Here is an 18,567-nt window from a genome sequence, read left to right on the forward strand (position 1 = left end):
GTGTGGTGGCCGGTACCGGTGATCTTGGCCTGGGTGGTGCCCCTGGGTCCCGGAGGGAAGAGCAGCTCTCTATGGTCCCCTCCAGACAGAGGTCCGGACTTGATGCGGTAGTTGTCCACCTGAGCCTTGCTGTTCTTCCACTCCAGAGTGATGCTCTCATCAGTCAGCTCCACCGTCTGCAGGTCCCTGGGGGCGTCAAGGTCTACAATACACACATACACACAAAGGTGTATTACTATTAGTTGTGAGGGCCTTACACTGACTACAAACCTTAAAGAAATACACCAGATTTTTGGGAGATTGCACCAGTCATTTATAGTATTGTGTCCTATGATTGCACCTAGGTGCGCAGAGCATGTACTGCTTTTCTCTAGCTAGCTTTTTCTTTGTTGAAACAAACCTGTCCCAAAGGCTTTTCCTCTTTCTGTTGCATTCTTCGATATCAGATCACAGCATTTTGGCAAATTCTCGCCAGGAATTCACGGTTAAATTTTTTTGTAATTGGTATAAGATGGGTCATAGAGGTAGTCATAGGTAGTGTTTTTACTAGAAATTAGCATACACTATGTTGAGTAAGATAGTAAGGTCCATGCTAACACTTTAGCATACACTATGTTGAGTGATAGTAGGCTCCATGCTAACACTTTAGCATACACTATGTTGAGTGATAGTAGGCTCCATGCTAACACTTTAGCATACACTATGTTGAGTGATAGTAGGCCACTAGCACTATCTCAAAAGTGAGAACGTAGCAGCTCTAAATCTAAGTGGTAAGTAATTTTAAATTATATGTGGCCAAGTCTGGCAGTTTTGTGTAGTAAATTATACAAAATATATTAAAAGAATGTTTCAAACTATCAGGAACTACTTTCCCTGTTTCCATAGGAAATGATGGTGGTGGGTGATAGGAAACACACTGCCAAAAATCACTATGTAGTGGATGAATACTAGCCCTGTGTAGAAGTGAAGAACTGGCAAAATTAGATCATCTTTCTATCCTTGGGAGAACATTTGGTCCTCATAACGATAGAACTACAAGAACACACACACCCATCCACATACACACATCAGCAGGGGGTCGTCCCTCGTAAACACATAGCCATCAGTAAAGTATGTGTGGTCCAGCCCCCCAGTGGAGACGCAAAACCACTCTTAAAGCACTGCAGCTCATTAAACCTTGCTACAATAAACCGTTAATGGCTTTTCGTTTTTCATCTAGTAAGAACATTACATTATTATAAAAAACTGTTGGGTAGATCTATTTTTTGGTCTGAATATACAGTATACAAATTTGTTATTACAATTCAGCAACAGCTTCATCTTATCTGCTCATATTGTTTTGTTCACACTTGACCAAATGCCAAATCTAGTGAATACTTGCCTCAAACTAGACTGATATATAGGTTTGCTGATATATCAGGCCAATATTAGCCTTTTATTGAAAACCAGATACCTGCCAGTCTGTGTCTTCAGTCTTCAGTCTTACCTGTGAGGAAGGTCTCGTAGACGGGAATGCTGGTCATGTCTCCCTTCCGGGCAATCAGAGACACCTCGTACTCGGTGTCTGGGCTGAGGCCCCCCAGGTGGTGCTGGGTGTCGGTGGAGGACAGCTCCACCACGTTGCGGTCGCTGGGGTCCGAGCTGGGCCCGTAGGAGACGCTGACGCCGTCCACCTGGGCCACGGGCTGGAACCAGGTCACCAGCGCTGTGGTGTCGGTCACGTCGCGCACGTCCACCTGGCTGGGGGCGTCGATCACTGGAGGGGTGGGGGATAACGTGTACCATTAAAGTTCCCCAATGATAGGAATTTCAATTTTAAGTTACTGCTTATCAAAAATCCATCTTTTTTTACAGGCAGTTTCAGACTAACTCTAGTAAATGCATCACAGCTGGACTTGGTCTTGATTGGCTGCCCTCACTAAACAATAACTGAAATCCTTCCAGTCAGGCCAGTTTGCAGCATTTGAACTGAGAAGCCTCCACTCAACAGGTTTACCTCATTTGACTTTGAGGAGCTGGTGTTGTGAGGACTTAGTCTACAAATTCTCAACTTTTAACTAAACTACATTTATTTGCAAAAAATCATCAAGAATATTATTCTTATCCTGAGCGATAGTACTGTACATTTGAAAACAAAATCATGAAAACTGAATAATATGGGATGTTAAAATAGGCGTTGGAGTAAAAGAGAAGGTCTTGTGACTGTGAAGCCACAGGTTTGAACCCAGCAAGACTAATGCGCGCTTATACAGAGCCATGTGTCTGGTTAAGGTGTCGACCAATCAAATTGCCAGGGAGAAGATTTAAACAACAGAAGTCAAAATAGACCAAAGGGAGAAGTTGATTTTAGTCGTCTCAGAACACCCTTTAAGTAAACAAATATCCCATGACAGAGAAAAAATTAGCAGCACCTGGAAGGTAGTAAGCAGCCTCTTACAGTTTCCCAGTGACTAACTTTAACTTTAGCTTGTGGCTTGTTTTTAGCAACATCAAGACTATAGCAAACGTAGCTAACTGTAGCTAACATTCTATCACATAGTGAGATCAAGGGGCAAGCTTTAGCTAAGATAGTAACGTGTTTGACATAATTCAGTGACAAAATGGATATATCTTCAAGAGAAGTACATTGCTAGCTAATGCTAATTAGATAGCTTGCAAGTTATTGTTGTATATTGTTGTGATGCACTTTGAGCTCTTGCTTTCTCTGTTACTAGCAATGCTCACAGTTGCACTTTGCATTTGAGCAGGAGAAAAATACAATGGCCCAACTGTGGCAGTGTTGGTGCCTTGCTCTACCCATTGAGCTGCAAAGGGAATAGAACCCCTAACCCTGACAGTGGACCATTAAGGTACAAGACAGAGCAAGAACAGAAGAGGCAGCGGAGACAAGAGGGTAGGGTAGGGTAGGGTTGGGTTGGGTTAGGGTGGGAGGATGAGGGGCCGGAGGGTTATGTGCATGAATACAGTCATTTCAGCGACGCAACTGCTGAAAAATGCGACAGCCCTCTCGCATTTATGAGGTTATTTGAACTATTTACAGATCAAATCCCAGCGCCATGAAGGGCGCCTTTCTCCGGCGGTGAAATTGATTTGTCACACGCAAGCAACTTCAGGAAAGTCAACCCTCTGCGCAGGGCTGATAAAACGACGAATCTGCATTTGAGCTTAACACAGATTTGTCTTCTGAGGAGGCTGGGAGTGTGTCGCTCTGCTGTAACGATACCATTCTCCTGGGAGGTTGGTTTCCCTCTGAGCCTGACTGCTTGACTGACGGGTGCCTCCCACACACGGTGGGTTGGGTTGGAGGGGGTGGAGAGAGGAGAGAGCAGAGGGACTCACTTCACACAATTAGCCCCTCAGCATGCAAATCCCACAGTATGGACCGCAAGCCGGTGTAATGGCAGACATTAAGAGAGCTTGAGTGACACCGAGAACTCTGAACCTCATAATCCAAGCTGTGCTGACACGTGCGCATATGTAGGCTATGTGTGTGCACAAGTGCATGCATGCATATATTGTATAAGTACATATATATATAAGTGCTTATAAAAAGTATTCACCCTCTTGACTTTTTGCACATTTTCTTGTGACACAAAGTTTATTCAAAAGATGTTTAATTGGGATTTGGGGGGGGGGGGGGGGGGAGTATTTCTAGCACCGAAAGAAATGTATGTCAAAGTATAACATTCCTGAACATTCACTGACCAAAAACTGACTCATAAATGCACAAATAGTGAGATTTTCAACCAAGTCTCTTCAATATATAATATATCTTAATGGGATTTAATGGGTGTTTTACTTCAGAATGCTATAGCACAGTGCGGAATACCTGTGTTACTTATGGACAGCATTAGATTTCAGTTCTGTGATTTCAAAGAAAAAAAGAATCCTACCATCCCACCATTACTATATATACTGTACATCTATACAGTGGGCATTATCAGTGCACTTTCTTTTCTCTGATTTTCCCATGGATGTCAATGAAGAAATTGGACAGAAAAAAAACAAACTACTGTGCTCTGCAGTGTCAGTCATCGCTGTAATTTACCATCCCTGCTCTAATTGAGGAGGAGGAGGACGGCTGTATGGGAAAAGGTTATGACAGGCCTTTAATGGCGTTTCCATGCACACTTCTGTTTACTCTGGCAAGGTGCAGACCATTTTCAAACCATAAATAAGCAGAGAGGAGTGAGCTTGACCCAGCGCTGCACGGGGGAGCCGTCTATTAAAGTTAGTGCTGAACGCGGTGAACATTGCTCCACGGGTTGAAATTGCTTTACTCGGATTCGTCGAAACAGAAGTGTCCCAGGGGTGAAACGCCGTTCAATCCGAAGGTTTCGGTTTAACTCCGGGAATGTTCCACGGAGCCTTATTCGTAAAAGAAAATACGCGCCCGACAACTTCAACAGGAGTCGGAGCAGTATTTTAACCTGCCCCCGAGCCACCTAAAAATAGCCTAGCTGCTGCTGGCAGGTGAAGTGGAGATTTCAAACCCTATTTTCCCTCTTTATATTGATCCCCAACCCCGAGTTCTTCAAACTGTTACAAGCCATTGGGCTTTATAGCGACAGCCTGATGGAGATATGATTTTCCTCATAACCTGCCGATAGGGGCTGGGAATCCATATCCCTCTTTAATACCCCTGCTAAATCACAACTATGCAATGAAAAGTAATGAGCTAATCACTCAGGGTTGACATGTCAGGCTGTTTTCAATACGCTGTCGGGGGCTGCAGCACGGATAACCCAGAGAGGGATATCGAGACCAATGAACCCGCGCGTGGTATGAAGGTGACAACCTGTTTTTCTATTTAACTTTGAGAATGACGATTTACTCCACGACAACCTCTATTTCTGGAGATCACATCCTCTCAATCTGCTGCAGTCAGAGTGGTGGAAGAGGGCTTTAAAGCAATATTCCACTTAGTTCTAACATGGGGGTTATTTGGCATTTGACCGCTATTGAAAACCAGAATATAAACTAATCACCAAGATCAGATGCAGCTGGACGAGTTTGTAGCGTTCAGATTTTTACTTTCCATTCATTCAAATGAGCCACGAAAATAGACTGAAAACTGACATTTAACACACTGGTGAACAGATTCACTTTTAAGAACACAAAGCAGTCCTGGGTCCATCATTTTGCATTTCTATTCTTGCTTTACACTAAAATTAGTATTTAAAAATTATAAGTAGATCCGGTCTCCCAAACAGGAACTATCTCTCCTAAATGGTATCCCTCCGCTATGTTCTCTTCTATCAATAAAAATGCTATTTGGCGAAATTATGTTCTAAAGCGTTGGACCCACAGTCAGTTGAAAATCACAGCAGCAGGAGCTGTTGTTGAATCTGTTCACCAACGTGTTCAATGTCAGTTTTCATTCAAATGAATGGGTAGTAAAAATCTGAACGCTACAAACTCGTCCAGCTGCATCTGATCTTGGTGATCAGTTTATATTCTGGTTTTCATGGTGGTCAAGTCCCAAATAACCCCATGTTAAAACTAAGTGGAATATTGCTTTAAGGCTTATTCCCCTGCAAATATGCTATGAATACAGGGATTATGGTTGACACTGACAGGTCTCTCTGTTGAGAATACACATTTTTGATATATATGCGTTCATTTATCTATTTACTTATGCAAAGCTAGCATTGGTAAGAATGAAAATTATCAAGTGGTTTATTTGTAATACTTATTAAATTAGGAAATTTGCTTTTCCAGCATCCATCATTCAAGCCTGAGGAATAGTATCTCTCCACTACAAGGATAAGATTCTGAAAATCCTGTGTTTATATAAAGGTCATAAATGGCAGCATTTTGCACTGTAGCCAACTCGGCGCCTATCTATCAAAAATGATAAGCCGGGGTTATTAGAGGGCGGCTCAACACTCTGGGCTGTATACCATGTTTTCTCAAGGTTGTGGGTTCAAATCTGTCTCACGATCTCATTTCTTTTTTTTATTTGGTCTGGCTTACCTGAAGCTTTCCACTGCAAGCTATCTCATAAAGCAGAAATGGCCTTAAAAAAGATATCCACCATCCACCATTTGAAAAAAATGACACCTATTCTTACAAAATGGTTGAGACCTTCACTTTACAAAAACCTTCAATTTATGTTTTTATCATATTGACTGATTTAAGGTAGCGAAATCATTCCAAAATGAATATATGTCTCGCCTTTTGGAATAAAACCATTCAAGCAATCTTAAAAGAAAAGGATGATAAGCCAGTTAGCAGTTTGAATATAAACACTCACTTGTGACAACGTTCTTGGAGGCCGGTGGCCCACGGTTTTTGTTCTTCACTACCTCCAGCTTGACCTCGTACTCCTGGCCGGGGCCCAGGCCCGACTGCTCAAAGGTGGTCTCCGGACGGCCGAGGGAGTTGAGAATCTCGCCATTCTCCTCTTTCTGCCAGCACCAAAAAACACCAGTCATCAACCGCTACAAAGACGAGTCCTGGCATAATGTGTGTGTGTGCGGAGTGGGAGCGGGACGGCCAAATCATACATAATGGCGCTCTGGGTGGTGTTTGGGCTATAGAGTTGACAGGGGGACGCACTTTAATAGACTGTGGCTTTCAGCAGATCCCAGTAGCACTGTTTGTTAAGGTTTATATGAGCACTCAAAAAGGAAAACAAAACGTTGAGCGAAATAATAATCGCTCGGTGCCGTATGGTCGTCGGAGCTGTCAATAGAAGCAGAACAGGACATGCTAATAGCTTTAACTGCTGGGGTTTTCTGCGTTCTGGCTCGGCTAAGTTATTTTCCACAGGATACTCAACCTGGTCCACATGTATGCACATGAGGCGATTATTGAGTTTGGGAATGGGAGGGGTGGTCTGCAGCGGGCCGTGTGTGGTTTCTACCAGAGGAAAATGAGGATAATGATAGCCTGTGCTAGGCTGTGCGGAGTTCAACCACCTCCCGGAATACAGAAGATCCATTAAGACGCACGGCGGGACAGCTGGACTCACTGTGTTTCTGAAGATGAGGTTCCAGCCGTCGAAGGGGATGTTCAGCGGGTCCCACTGCACCTCCACCGAAGTCTCCCTCACCGACTTGAACTTGAGTCCCTCGGGCTCAGGGAGATCTGAGAGGATGGGAGCCAAATAAGCTCTGTGTGATAGTCTGTTTAATGAACTATTTTCAGGACAAAAAGGAGAATCAGAACTAGCTGGGGCAATGACATGTACAAGTAGACTATGTGTGATTTACATACGTGTCGCCACTCTGGCGCTGACGGGAACACTCCTCTTGTTATTGAGAACGGCGTAGACGCTGATCAGGTACTCCACGCCGGGTTCGAGCTCCCGAATCGTGGCCATCTTTTGGTCCCCGGGCACCCGCATGTCCAGCTCCAGACCTCCAGGGGCCGTGGGCACATAGGTGACCAGGTACTCGTTCACCAGCATCTCGTTCACCCAGGATAGGTCCACGGTCTCCGGGGTGACCTCCACCACCGTTAGGTCCTTGGGCGGCGACACTATGGAGAGACACTGGAAGTTAGGCATTGTAGGGAGATGTTTTGTCCATTTCAATAATTTTGCTTCTTTTAAGAGAAAATAAGGTTTGAAGAGTGAATACAAGATTCAGAGATATGTCAAGGTGGATGTTTTTTGCAGTGTTTGAAAGCTAATGGTATATAGTGCATGCTAGGCTATAGATTATACAGGGGTTAATGTTTTTTTTGTAATCTCTTTCATTCGTTTTTGGTAAACTTTTTACACTTTTTTTTATGTTTATCACATGTAAAATAGTGGTGTTGTCTTCAGAAAGTTCTTTTTCATTCACCTTTCAAAGATCAAAAAGTGACATAGATTAGATTCCACTGATCACCTTTAAAGCATGGCTTGGTCTGGACCCTGGCTACACTGCAGACCTTTTAGTTCCCTATGAGCTGGAGTGCAGCCTGAGAGCCTTTCTGACTGGCCCACAGACACACCCCTTCAGTCCAGACAGGTTTCTAATCAGCAGTTTCCAGACCTTACTTCAACAGTTTTTTTCACATGATTCTGCAGAAAATAACTACACAATCTAAACCAAATTATCAATTCACTGTGTAGCCAATGGCCATGGAAATTCACAACCCCCGTGTCACCATTTGGCATCCGCATTAAACTGGAACATTATTAATTCATAGAAAATGTAGTGCAGCTGAAAAGATTATTTGTGCTATCAAGTGGATGTGTTCCCAGAATGTATTTGCCAGTGTAAACAAATGATACGACATAAAATGGCCCAGTCAGATGGCACAGGTTAGATATACATGGACTAGAGGAAACAACACCCTAGTGGGGTACACACTAGATTCCCATCCAAACCACATATATTTTAGATCATTTGTAAACAAACATGCAGGAGCTATTTTATATTTGTATATATATATTTATAACTGGTCAGCCAAGTCGACTTTGGGCGTCTTGGCTGACCTCGCGTTTTACGAGAAAGTAAAATGTAAGAATGAATAACTATGGAAAGCTAAGAGGCATAAAGAGAGAGTTCCTGCAAGTGACTGGTTGGTGTCTATAGGAGATCTATCTTAACCCATGGAGCATATATGTGTATGTAGTTCTGTAAAGCAGTGGTCTTCAATCATGTGGCATTGAGCCCCTTTGAGCCCTTGAGCCCCTAGTCTGCAGGTTTTCATTCCAACCAAAGACTACACCAGCTGACTTCACTGATTAGTTCCTCCCTCTCTGTGGTGTTTGGTTGGCACATGGTTGAGAACCACTGCTGTAAACCACTCTGTGACGAATGTGCTTGACATAGAAATCTGCCTTGACTTGTCTTGACGTATACGGTCTCTCTTACCCTCGGAGCAGTCCTCCCCGATGAAGCCCTCATCGCAAACGCACACTCCGTTCTCGCAGCGTCCCTGGTCCTGGCAATCCCCTGGGCAGGTGAGAAGGGAGCAGTCCGACCCGGTGAAGCCTTCGAAGCACACACAGGTGCCGTCGACGCAGTAACCCCTCTCTAGGCAGTTGTTGGGACACGTCTTCTCGCTGCAGTCGTCGCCGGCGAAGCCCTTGTTACAAACGCACTGTCCGTTCACGCAGCGGCCGCGGTTCAGGCATTCGTTGGGGCAGGTCAGCTCTCCGCAATCCTTGCCCGTGAAGCCGACGAAGCACACGCACTTGCCGTCCACGCACTCTCCGCGTCCCATGCAGTCTTTGGGGCAGGTCTTGATGCTGCAGTCCTCCCCGGTGTAGCCTTTGTCGCACACGCACTGTCCGTTAACACAGCGGCCGCGGTTCAGGCAGTTGTTAGGGCAGGAGAGCTCGCTACAGTCTTCACCTTGGTATCCTGCATCGCACACACATTCTCCGTTAACACACTGGCCTCTGTTGCTGCAGTTGTCGGGGCATGAGAGGACGGAGCAATCTTCGCCCTCGAAGCCTGGGTCGCAGATGCACCTGCCGTTGAAGCAGTGGCCCCGCTCATTGCAGTTGTTGGGACAGGTGAGCTTCGAGCAGTCCTCTCCGCTGTAGCCGGTGTGACACACACACTGGCCATTCACGCACATGCCGCGGTTGTTGCAGTTGCCGGGACAAGTGAGCTCGCCGCAGTCTTCCCCGGTGAAGCCCTCTTCACAGTAGCAGGTACCGTTGATGCAGCGTCCGCGGTCGTAGCAGTCGTTGGGACAGATGAGCTCGGAGCAGTCGAAGCCCGTCCACGGCTCGTCGCAAATGCACTCGTCCTCCACGCAGCGCCCGCGGCCCAGGCAGTTGTTCAGGCAGTTGGTCTGGGAGCAGTCCTGGCCGATGAAGCCCTCCTCACAGAGGCAGGCGCCTTCGATGCAGTGGCCATAGTCGCCGCAGTCCAGCAGGCACAGCTCGATGCCACAGTCGTCCCCGTCGTAGCCCTCGAAGCATACGCACTTGCCGTCCACGCAGCGGCCCTGGTCCTGGCAGTCATTGGGGCACTCAGGTTCGGTGCAGTTGGGGCCCTTCCAGCCAGGCTCGCATACACAGCTGCAGGTCTCGGCGCTCCAGTTCCCACGGCCATTACAGTAGGGCTTGGTGGCCACTTCACCTAAAGGAAGGAAAAAAAGGAAAGAGTATGTGTCATTATTGCAGTATATAAATTAGAGCACAATAGCATAAACAATCCAAGGCACACACATGGTGCAGGCCTACCTGTGACTTGAGCTCCACAGCATCCTGATCCGCTGCTGCACTGCTCTCTCAGACTAGACAGCTCGGACTCCAGCATCTCCAGCCTGTTCAGGATGTCCTTGATGTCTGGCAGGTGGTTGTCGCAGCCGCACGCCTGCTTGGGGATGTTGATGCGGTGGGTGAAGACGATCTGGTTGTCGCCATCCACCGTGTGCTCCATGTGCTCGGTGTTCTGCATGTCCGACGGGACGTCCTTGTGTTTGAGCTCGGTGCCGCCGGGCGACTCGAGGTCCACGGAGCAGAGTGAGGTGGTGGGTACGTTGATGTTGTAGACGTGGTTGAACACGACGGGCTGGTCCGGGTGGGGCAGGGTCAGGTTCTCTTGGGTCTTCTTGGGCATCAGGGTCTCTCTGCGGTGGCGGATGACCTTCTTGACCAGGCCGGCGGTAGCGAACTGGAGGACCAGGGCCATGCTCATGCAGCCTAGGAGAATGCCTTTCATCCCCATGATGACAGCCTGGCACTGGGGCCTCTAGAAAAGTAGTGGCCGGAAGGAGAATGGAGTCTATACAGCTATCTATCTAAGGGACGAAGTTGTTGTCCTTGAGTCCTAGAACAAAAGAAAGCATAGTGTGAAGGGAAAAATGAAGATAGATTCTTCTTGAGAAAGGACAATAAAGCACATCATTCACCTTTACATTTTAGCTTTGACAGACTGTTGATGGATACACACTGGATCAAACCTGTGACCTTTTGGGTATGGGACAGTCTCTCTAACCACTAGGCAACCCTGCTGTCCCATATGTTAGAGTTGTGTTTGGGAAGATAATAGTACTATATGTGCAAAGTATCAAATAAGCAATATCAACACAGATCTATCCACAGTCAAGAAGCATACAGAATTGTATTGCTAGTACCTTTTCTGGTTTGCCCTTGCCATTCAAGATGGATTCAACAAATGAGCCCCCTCCACACACACACACCTGGGACCGTGGCTTCAGTGAAATGTCATAGTATCCCACTAAAAGCAATTAACCTTCCACTGTTGCCCCTCACAAAAGACCACCTCCAATCCTGTCTCTGCCTCTGACCCATTTTAGCCCCTCTGCTCACAGCACAGACAGACACTTAGCGGATGACATTAGGGCATTCTTTTCACCATTCCTCTGAGGACCAAGAGTGGCAATTACAGCAGGGGCGGCGTGTGACCTTGAGGATGTGGAGCTTATTTTCTGACCACGCTTCATCATGACAGGCCGCCACAAACAGTCAGCAACACCTGCATGGCGGGGGGGAGCCTCCCCTTCCCACCCCCCCCCGCAACCCGGACCACAACTCAAGCTGACAGATTAATACCGGTGTGTGGTTAGACCATCTGTGGGGTTCCTGTGAGCAACAAAAGTCTGCAACTTCCCCTGCTGCTCGCAAACTGGCGGGTCAGCATTCCCGGACCGCTCTCCCGACAGCCATTGGGTTCCGTAGTATAGTAACACGATTCTCTCCTTCCCCTAGGTTACTGGGCTGTTTAAAAAGGCTCCTGAGAGACATGTTGTTTCTTTTAAAAGTAACGGTCCGCTGAAAAAAATGTGCTGAGGTTGAATCGTGGCACGGAGCCCACCTGAAAACGTTGTTTTTCTTCCTCTTTGATCTTGCCGTTAAATGAAATATACAGGTTGGTTAAAAGCAGGCCCTCACTGCGTGTAGCAGAGCTCCAGTCTGCAATATTAACCGATGTTAGATGTTCCGTGTGAACAAGGGGAATCGATTCTTGACACATTTTTAGCACTACTCTATTTATCAGGTTTCCAGTAATTTATGTGCAGAAACATGAGAGACATAAGGTGAAATGCTTGGTCTCTCATTACCGGAACAGTAAGGGAGGACAAAAATGTGAATGCAGTTTTAGCACTGGGCAGTAGACTTGCTGTCTTCAAAAGTGTCTGTTCTGGGATGTGTTCACCTAATTGCACTTCAGATTTTCCACACCTTGTCAGAGACGCTGACACCAACCGTTTCCTACCGGTGTGTGCCTTGGCTGCTCTTGAGGTTAACAGCGACTGTTAGCAGCCAACATGAAATTGTCTGAAAAAGTAGACAGAAAAAATGCATGAATGCAGGCATACACAGCGTATTACAAACCCTGCATGCTTCATTCACACGATAAGATGCAACTGAAGGGATTTCATTTTCTGGAGCTGATGATACGGTTGTTACAGCTGACCGGGTCAGAGCGACATGGGACACAGTAACAAGGGGCGACAAATCATCAGGCTGGCTGGCCGTTTGCCTCCGTGCAGGAACAGGGAAGCTGACAGTCAGCAGGTGATATCCTAGGAGGAGGTGCTCAGTCTCCTGAACCCGGGCTGACGTGTGATTAGGCGGGCTGACAGATGAGCTCTGCTTGGAGGGATCCCACGGCTTCAATCACCCCCCCCCCACCCCCCACCTCCAGCCTCCCCAGCCCCCTGATTAGACAGGCAGGGATGAGCGCCTCCATGATGGGCGCACTGTAAAAGCGCTAATGTAGCCCGCTGATGGGAGCGCTGAAGATCTGGGCCCTCGAGGGGGGTGCGAAAGAGCTCCCCCCCCCGCCCCCCCACCCCCCCCCCACCCCCCCATCTCACTCACTCATTCACACACACTCAGTCACACACACACACGCCCACACACACACACACACACAAATACAGTCACACTGCTGTGCCCAAGCATCACAAACCAGGGATTAAATCAACAAAATAGCCAGAAAATTGCTTTGAGTTGCTGCTAGGGTTTTAGTTCTGGGCGGATGGTTGGCTTTCTCACTTTGAAGGCTGGCTGCTCTCCACATGGACCTCTGAGCGAGGCAACCCTGAGAGACCAAAGCAGGCTTTGTGCGAAAATCTGTGGCTCTGGCAAAACTCAGCATTATTCAGAAATAGATGAAGAGAGGAAACTTCAACAGAATCTGAGAGATATTTCGATTCACCGTTTTCTCCTCTTAGCTACCGACTACTAGCATTTAATATGCAGCAAGACAATGACAATATGAGAATCTGAGTGTGACCCTGAGAAACGGAGCACTGATTCCCCCTTTTGGACTTCCTTCAGGAGCCCCCTGTGGCCCTGGCACTATGCTAATGCAGCTGGTTGCTGGCACTCTGGAGATGGACTTGACACAATTTGACTGCTGCTGCTTTGTTATTCTCTCACTTGGTTTTGCTCTATAGTTAGCTTTTCAAACGGCAACAAAGCTTGTTAGCTGCCTTGTGGTCCAATGTTGAGGCGAATTTTACCAGGGGAAACCTGCTGGCACACAGATTTAGTGCAACCGATCTAAATTAGTCCTGTATTGAATGAGCGCTAAGGCAACACTTGAAGTTTTATACCTCACACAGTGGAGAGCTGAAAATGCTTTAAAGGTCCAATTGGAGTCCATTTCAAAAGTGATTAATTCCCTTGTTGCCAGCAACTTTAAATTTATTGTATGGCATCATTGTTTCAGGATAAAAGTGAATGAGTACGCCAATCAAACAGCCATCTCTAATCCTAAACATAGATCTCCATATGGGAAAATCAGTGCAACCATGGGTTCTTCATATCAACTTCAGATCATTAAGCATGGATGAGCATGCATGTATTTTACATCAGTAGTGATCCATGTACATCATGTACGCAACATGCAGCTGAAAAATGCATTTCAATGCGATGCTCACTCCTACCACAAGAAAAGTTAACAACCGTGCTCCGTCATTTGCACAGCCCAGATGAAACGGTGAGATCCAGAGTTCAGATGTAATCCACAGGAGTGTCTCTTTACATAAGTCTTCCTCTCATACATCCCTGACTTTCCCATAAGCGTAATGTAAAAACACGGCACCTCCAGCCAATTCAAGCGGCGATAACTCCTTCCCTCGCAGCAACAAGTATTCTCCGGCGCGTTCCTCGATGCTGCTTCTTTTTCACTGCCATATTGTGCGAGTCTAGAATCTTAATCCTCTAGTAAATCAAGGGAATGCATTTATTTTACACAAAGGACCAAGAGGATCAAGATAAGAGTAAAACCAGGACAGTCCAGTCAGCACAAATCCCCCATAAGCTACTGGATATCCACATCACAACATGGTGTGCTAAGATTTGTCTCATTACCGGCGGCCTATCACTTAGCATTGATCTTGTTTTTCATTTGGACATTTGCTGTTTCAGGGGAAATAAAATTTAAAAAAACCTACACCTGTTTGTGAGATGATGACTTTACCAGTGTTCTCCTTTCATCCCACTCCCCTCCCATCTTTTAGACATGAGTTTTACTTTCAGTTGGTTTTAGAGGAGCGTCAGTGATTGATGAGCAGACTTTCTGCCTGTGGAGGATTGCGCACAAGTCAGGATTTCTTTCAAACTCAGCCTGGGCCCCCATGCTGACAAACTTAATCGTCACCGTTGTCTACCTTTGCTAAGACTCTACCATATGGTGGGCCCAAGATAAATCAGAGCAGAACACTACTGCTCACCAGGCATTCAGCAACGGTTATCACTACAGCCATTCTGAAGAGAAAAAGCAATTTGTTCGGGGTACAACAGAAAGGCAACTGTTATCGCTTTGTGCAACAGCCACATCTGTTAGATAACTTGAATGCGGACCAACATGGTAGAGCAGTCGGTACGTTTCTATGAAACGCAGGAAGAAAACATCTGATAGCGACGATCATTGGATAATAGCGGCGGTGCGAACAGACACCACAGCCTCCGTCAGATCGCTCGACAACAAACAAACTGAATAATGAAGCAGCGTGGCCCACTTGGTGTGTAAAAAGCTGTAAATATTCAATGACGACAACTACAACTCAAGTCCCAGGACGGTATGTTAAGCAGGTTTGATAGGATGCACACGCTTTCTTTTCATTTGTGAAGAATTTATCAAGCTTGCCTAGTTTTGTAGGTCACCCGTGACAAAAACTCAGCTTGCCTTCTTTGGTACAGAGTCTAAATCTGGGTCGCTGGTAGGCACTGAATGAAGGGTTATTGTCTGGGGCTCTTTTCACCTTGAGATGCACAATATGAATGTGACACTGCATACTGTCACGCTGTAACGGAGGAAAATGACCAGGAAATGGGCCTCAATCAATGACACTCACCACGCCAAGACTGATCAAATAAACGCCTTTCTGCCTCTAATCACACCTTAAAGATGAATCTTACATCTCACCAGTCCACCATTCCACCAGTATTGAAATCTGCTAATAAGCACATAAATCATAACCAACGGCAAGGTGAAAGAAACCTTCCATATATGTCCTCTTGCTAGAGCAGGTGAATATTGATTTGTTCCTATATCTCCACCAAGGTCATAACCAGAGAGATAGCAAGTTGCTGAGGACAGCACTATGCGGCTGTGAGTTATAATCATCAAACATAGAAATGAATTTCCAGGAAGCGGCGTAGCGTGAATCGACTCGCCTGGCGCGGGATCGATGGCGCAGTTGTTGCCGGTTCTCAGAATAGGTTTTTCAATTTTTATCACCTCACACGCTGGGAGACACTCGCCGCCTTTCTCTATCTGTCTTTTATGACCAGTGTGGCCATCGCTGTTGTGCTGAACTGAACCAAACCTGACACCAGGATAAAGAAGAAAACTGCTTACTTTATGGCTGCAGAGAGAAGTTGGAAAACAAGAAGATGAAGCACCCAATAGCAACTCATTTTATGTGAGGGAAATGACTGGACAGGTAAGACCGATTGCAGAATTTGGGTAAAATATGGCTTAAGCCCTGACATTGTGACACAGTTCATCGGCAAAAGACAAGCCCCTTCTCAGTCTCCTCCACTGGAAAACCCTTTTCCATCTATTTTGTCTGACCTGCACACATTTCAAAGGCAAGTTCGTCTAGGCAGGTCAGTGCACCCAACATAAATCAGCATGAGTCGTCATGATAAATGTCAAACTTCCGTTTTGTAAAATCCCTAGGACCTGAACTCCTATTTCTGTCTGTTTGATGGCACATGGATCCAGCTTCACAGATGGAAGAAAAATCCATATGCTATAAGTAGGCTTAATTTCAAATGACTTGACTTTAAAACTTAGATATATTTTTATTGAGGATGTCTCAATAAAGTCAGAGCATTATTTCCACTGTGGTCCTCATGACACCTGAAAACAGCCAGGCCAATGTGCCTCATTCTAGTTTTCTTTGAGTGTAAATTTGTGTAATAATTATAATTGAAGACATCTAATTAAATTCCACCCTTGAGGAAACTTTTCCAGAGTGCTTTCACTTCGAATAATAAAAAAAAAAGAAATCTTCCAAAGCACACCAAACGAATCAGACTGAAGGCGCTGACGTTAAATCAATAAAGTGCATCAATATTTTCATTACAACACTCTCTGCTATCATGGCAAAAAAAAAAAAACACATCATTTGACTTGCTAAACGGAAATGAAATGGGGGAATATGGCTTTTTTTGATGGATGAAAAGAGCGGTTTCATCAAGCGCGGCTCCGCTCATTGGCCCGCCACCGTGACCCCGTTGGATCTGATGACACAGATAGCGGGGGAGGTGGTGGGGGTTAGTGTGTTCACGGCTGATAAGGCGGACTGGAGGCTGGATCTGCGATACCGGCGGCAGCGGCACTTTATCTGGTTACTCCGAGAGAGAGAGAGAGCGCTGCCAAGGCTGAGCCCCATATCGTGCTCGCGGAACCCGCCGGAATGATTTGGAGCCGGCGTTGACGCATCTGACTGATACCACCCCCAAAAAAAACTCTATTTCTTCAACCGAAACCAATTTCCGACGCTGACACTAAGATACAGGGAAAATGAATGAGGGGGCGGGGGCGGGATCGTGAGTGCGCGCCGGGTGAATCGTAGAGCAGACAAAGTCAAATCTCAATTCAATTTTTTACTGCATTGCGATTTGACTCACGCCTCTCACCGTGGAGTCCATCAATATTCTTTAGGGCTCATCCTCCCCCCCGCCTTGCCCCTCTCTCTCGTCCAGATGGAGCGCTCGGATGCTACTCATTGTTCATGAGGGTTTTCAACATGCTGGGTGCTGGTGACCCTACTGTTTATTAGCCTAACCCCTGTGTGGTGGCAGCCTCATCTGCAGCCTTTACAGCATGTCCAAACCGCTGATTTCTCCAGACAGTCGTAACCGCGTACCCCTCCATTCTAACTCGCTTCCTTTCCTCGGCTTTCACACTGCAATTACTATAAAAATCTGTCTTTTTCCCCTCTACCTGGCAGGCTGTGTCGTAACGCCGCGCCGAGGTATTGAGGTCAGCTTCGGAGAGGCGTCTACGCTTACCGTGTAACGAACACCTTCCCTCTCAGGTGATCAGCTGCAAGGTGAGAGCGCAATCTCAAAAAAGGATCATTGCTTGGATCGTTTTGCATGATCGTCGCCTCTTGTGAGCTTTTGTACATGTAATCGCTACCGGTGCATTTTCTAAAAGTGGCATTAACAGCAGACGCAACATAGAGGGGGACGACCTGTGGACATTTGGACCAACTGACTCAAGTGGTAAATTCAGACGTTGGAAGGAGAGACTTTCTCTGTCCTTGGTCCTAGATTCTCTCGCTCAAGCTGCACCAGAGCAGAAATCAATTTCTTGCTTTATGTGCCCTGTGTTAGGTAACTGGAGGCAAAGGACCAAAGAGCGTAATTGAGTGAAATTTTCAGGGATTGTTCAAGGCCTTTCAAAGACTGCATATTTCAGCGTTTTACACACCACGGCTTTACTGGTCACTCCCATTCCGACAGGAAGGAAGGGATGTCTTTTTGTCTCCTCTGAAAATGGAGGCGAGTGTGTTGGCTGTGATACCAGGACATCTGTTTGTCCTTGTCTGCGATGAAAGCCCAAAGCGTGTTGCGTGTCCAAATTGGGAGTGCCTTCCATTCAGACACTTGTATGAGCCTAATGACCCCGGTCCCTGAGGTCTGCTCTTCATTGGCTTCCCCCGTTTTACCATTTTCCCCAATTTAAATCGTCTGCCTCTCTCAAAAGGGCCCCCGTCTTGTTCCAGGAACATTATGGCTCATGCATTCCAATGTGCAGGGTCACCGGTGGAGGCAAAGTGTCAGTGCGAAGTGTCTACCACATGTGTTCATCTATTGGCCGACTCCAATGGAGGGCCGGACAACACAAAGGCATCCCGGATCCCACAGCTCCGAGAGTTCCACTCCTCTCCCATCGCGCATTAGCATCAGACGAACATTAAAAACCATCTGGGATGTTTAAGACACTGGATTCCTCTGAGGGGGGTCTTTGTTCTGTGATGATGACTAATCTGACTGGGCCTCTCTCCGGTCTCTTTGGCCCATCCGGAGAATGACACAGGAAAGGACTTTAGTGACTTTTTTGTAGGGCTAATGCAACCTTATGAACAGACGAAAACACAAATCAAAGGAGAGAAGAAGGCACACAGTACTCCTCCAAGTCTAATCAAGGGAATTTGAGGACAGTGAGAATT

General features: G+C 46.4%; 1 protein-coding gene and 1 long non-coding RNA gene across 2 annotated transcripts in view; one reads left to right on the forward strand and one right to left on the reverse strand.

The window, feature by feature from the left end:
* tncb (tenascin Cb) overlaps positions 1 to 18,567 on the reverse strand; it is a 44,541-nt gene that overhangs the window by 23,136 nt on the left and 2,838 nt on the right. The window contains exons 2-8 of the mRNA XM_071900963.2: positions 10,139 to 10,727; positions 8,814 to 10,034; positions 7,222 to 7,485; positions 6,977 to 7,092; positions 6,257 to 6,410; positions 1,487 to 1,756; positions 17 to 202 (exon numbers count right to left, since the gene is read on the reverse strand). Coding sequence (XP_071757064.1) covers positions 17 to 202; positions 1,487 to 1,756; positions 6,257 to 6,410; positions 6,977 to 7,092; positions 7,222 to 7,485; positions 8,814 to 10,034; positions 10,139 to 10,625 — 2,698 coding nt within the window. The 5' untranslated portion in view covers positions 10,626 to 10,727. The remainder of the gene's footprint in view (positions 1 to 16; positions 203 to 1,486; positions 1,757 to 6,256; positions 6,411 to 6,976; positions 7,093 to 7,221; positions 7,486 to 8,813; positions 10,035 to 10,138; positions 10,728 to 18,567) is intronic.
* LOC144539610 (uncharacterized) overlaps positions 15,664 to 18,567 on the forward strand; it is a 30,707-nt gene continuing 27,803 nt past the window's right edge. The window contains exons 1-2 of the long non-coding RNA XR_013505045.1: positions 15,664 to 15,822; positions 17,341 to 17,442. This is a non-coding gene — a long non-coding RNA (uncharacterized LOC144539610). The remainder of the gene's footprint in view (positions 15,823 to 17,340; positions 17,443 to 18,567) is intronic.

Source organism: Centroberyx gerrardi, chromosome 8 (genome assembly GCF_048128805.1).
Source record: "Centroberyx gerrardi isolate f3 chromosome 8, fCenGer3.hap1.cur.20231027, whole genome shotgun sequence".
NCBI lineage: Eukaryota > Metazoa > Chordata > Actinopteri > Beryciformes > Berycidae > Centroberyx > Centroberyx gerrardi.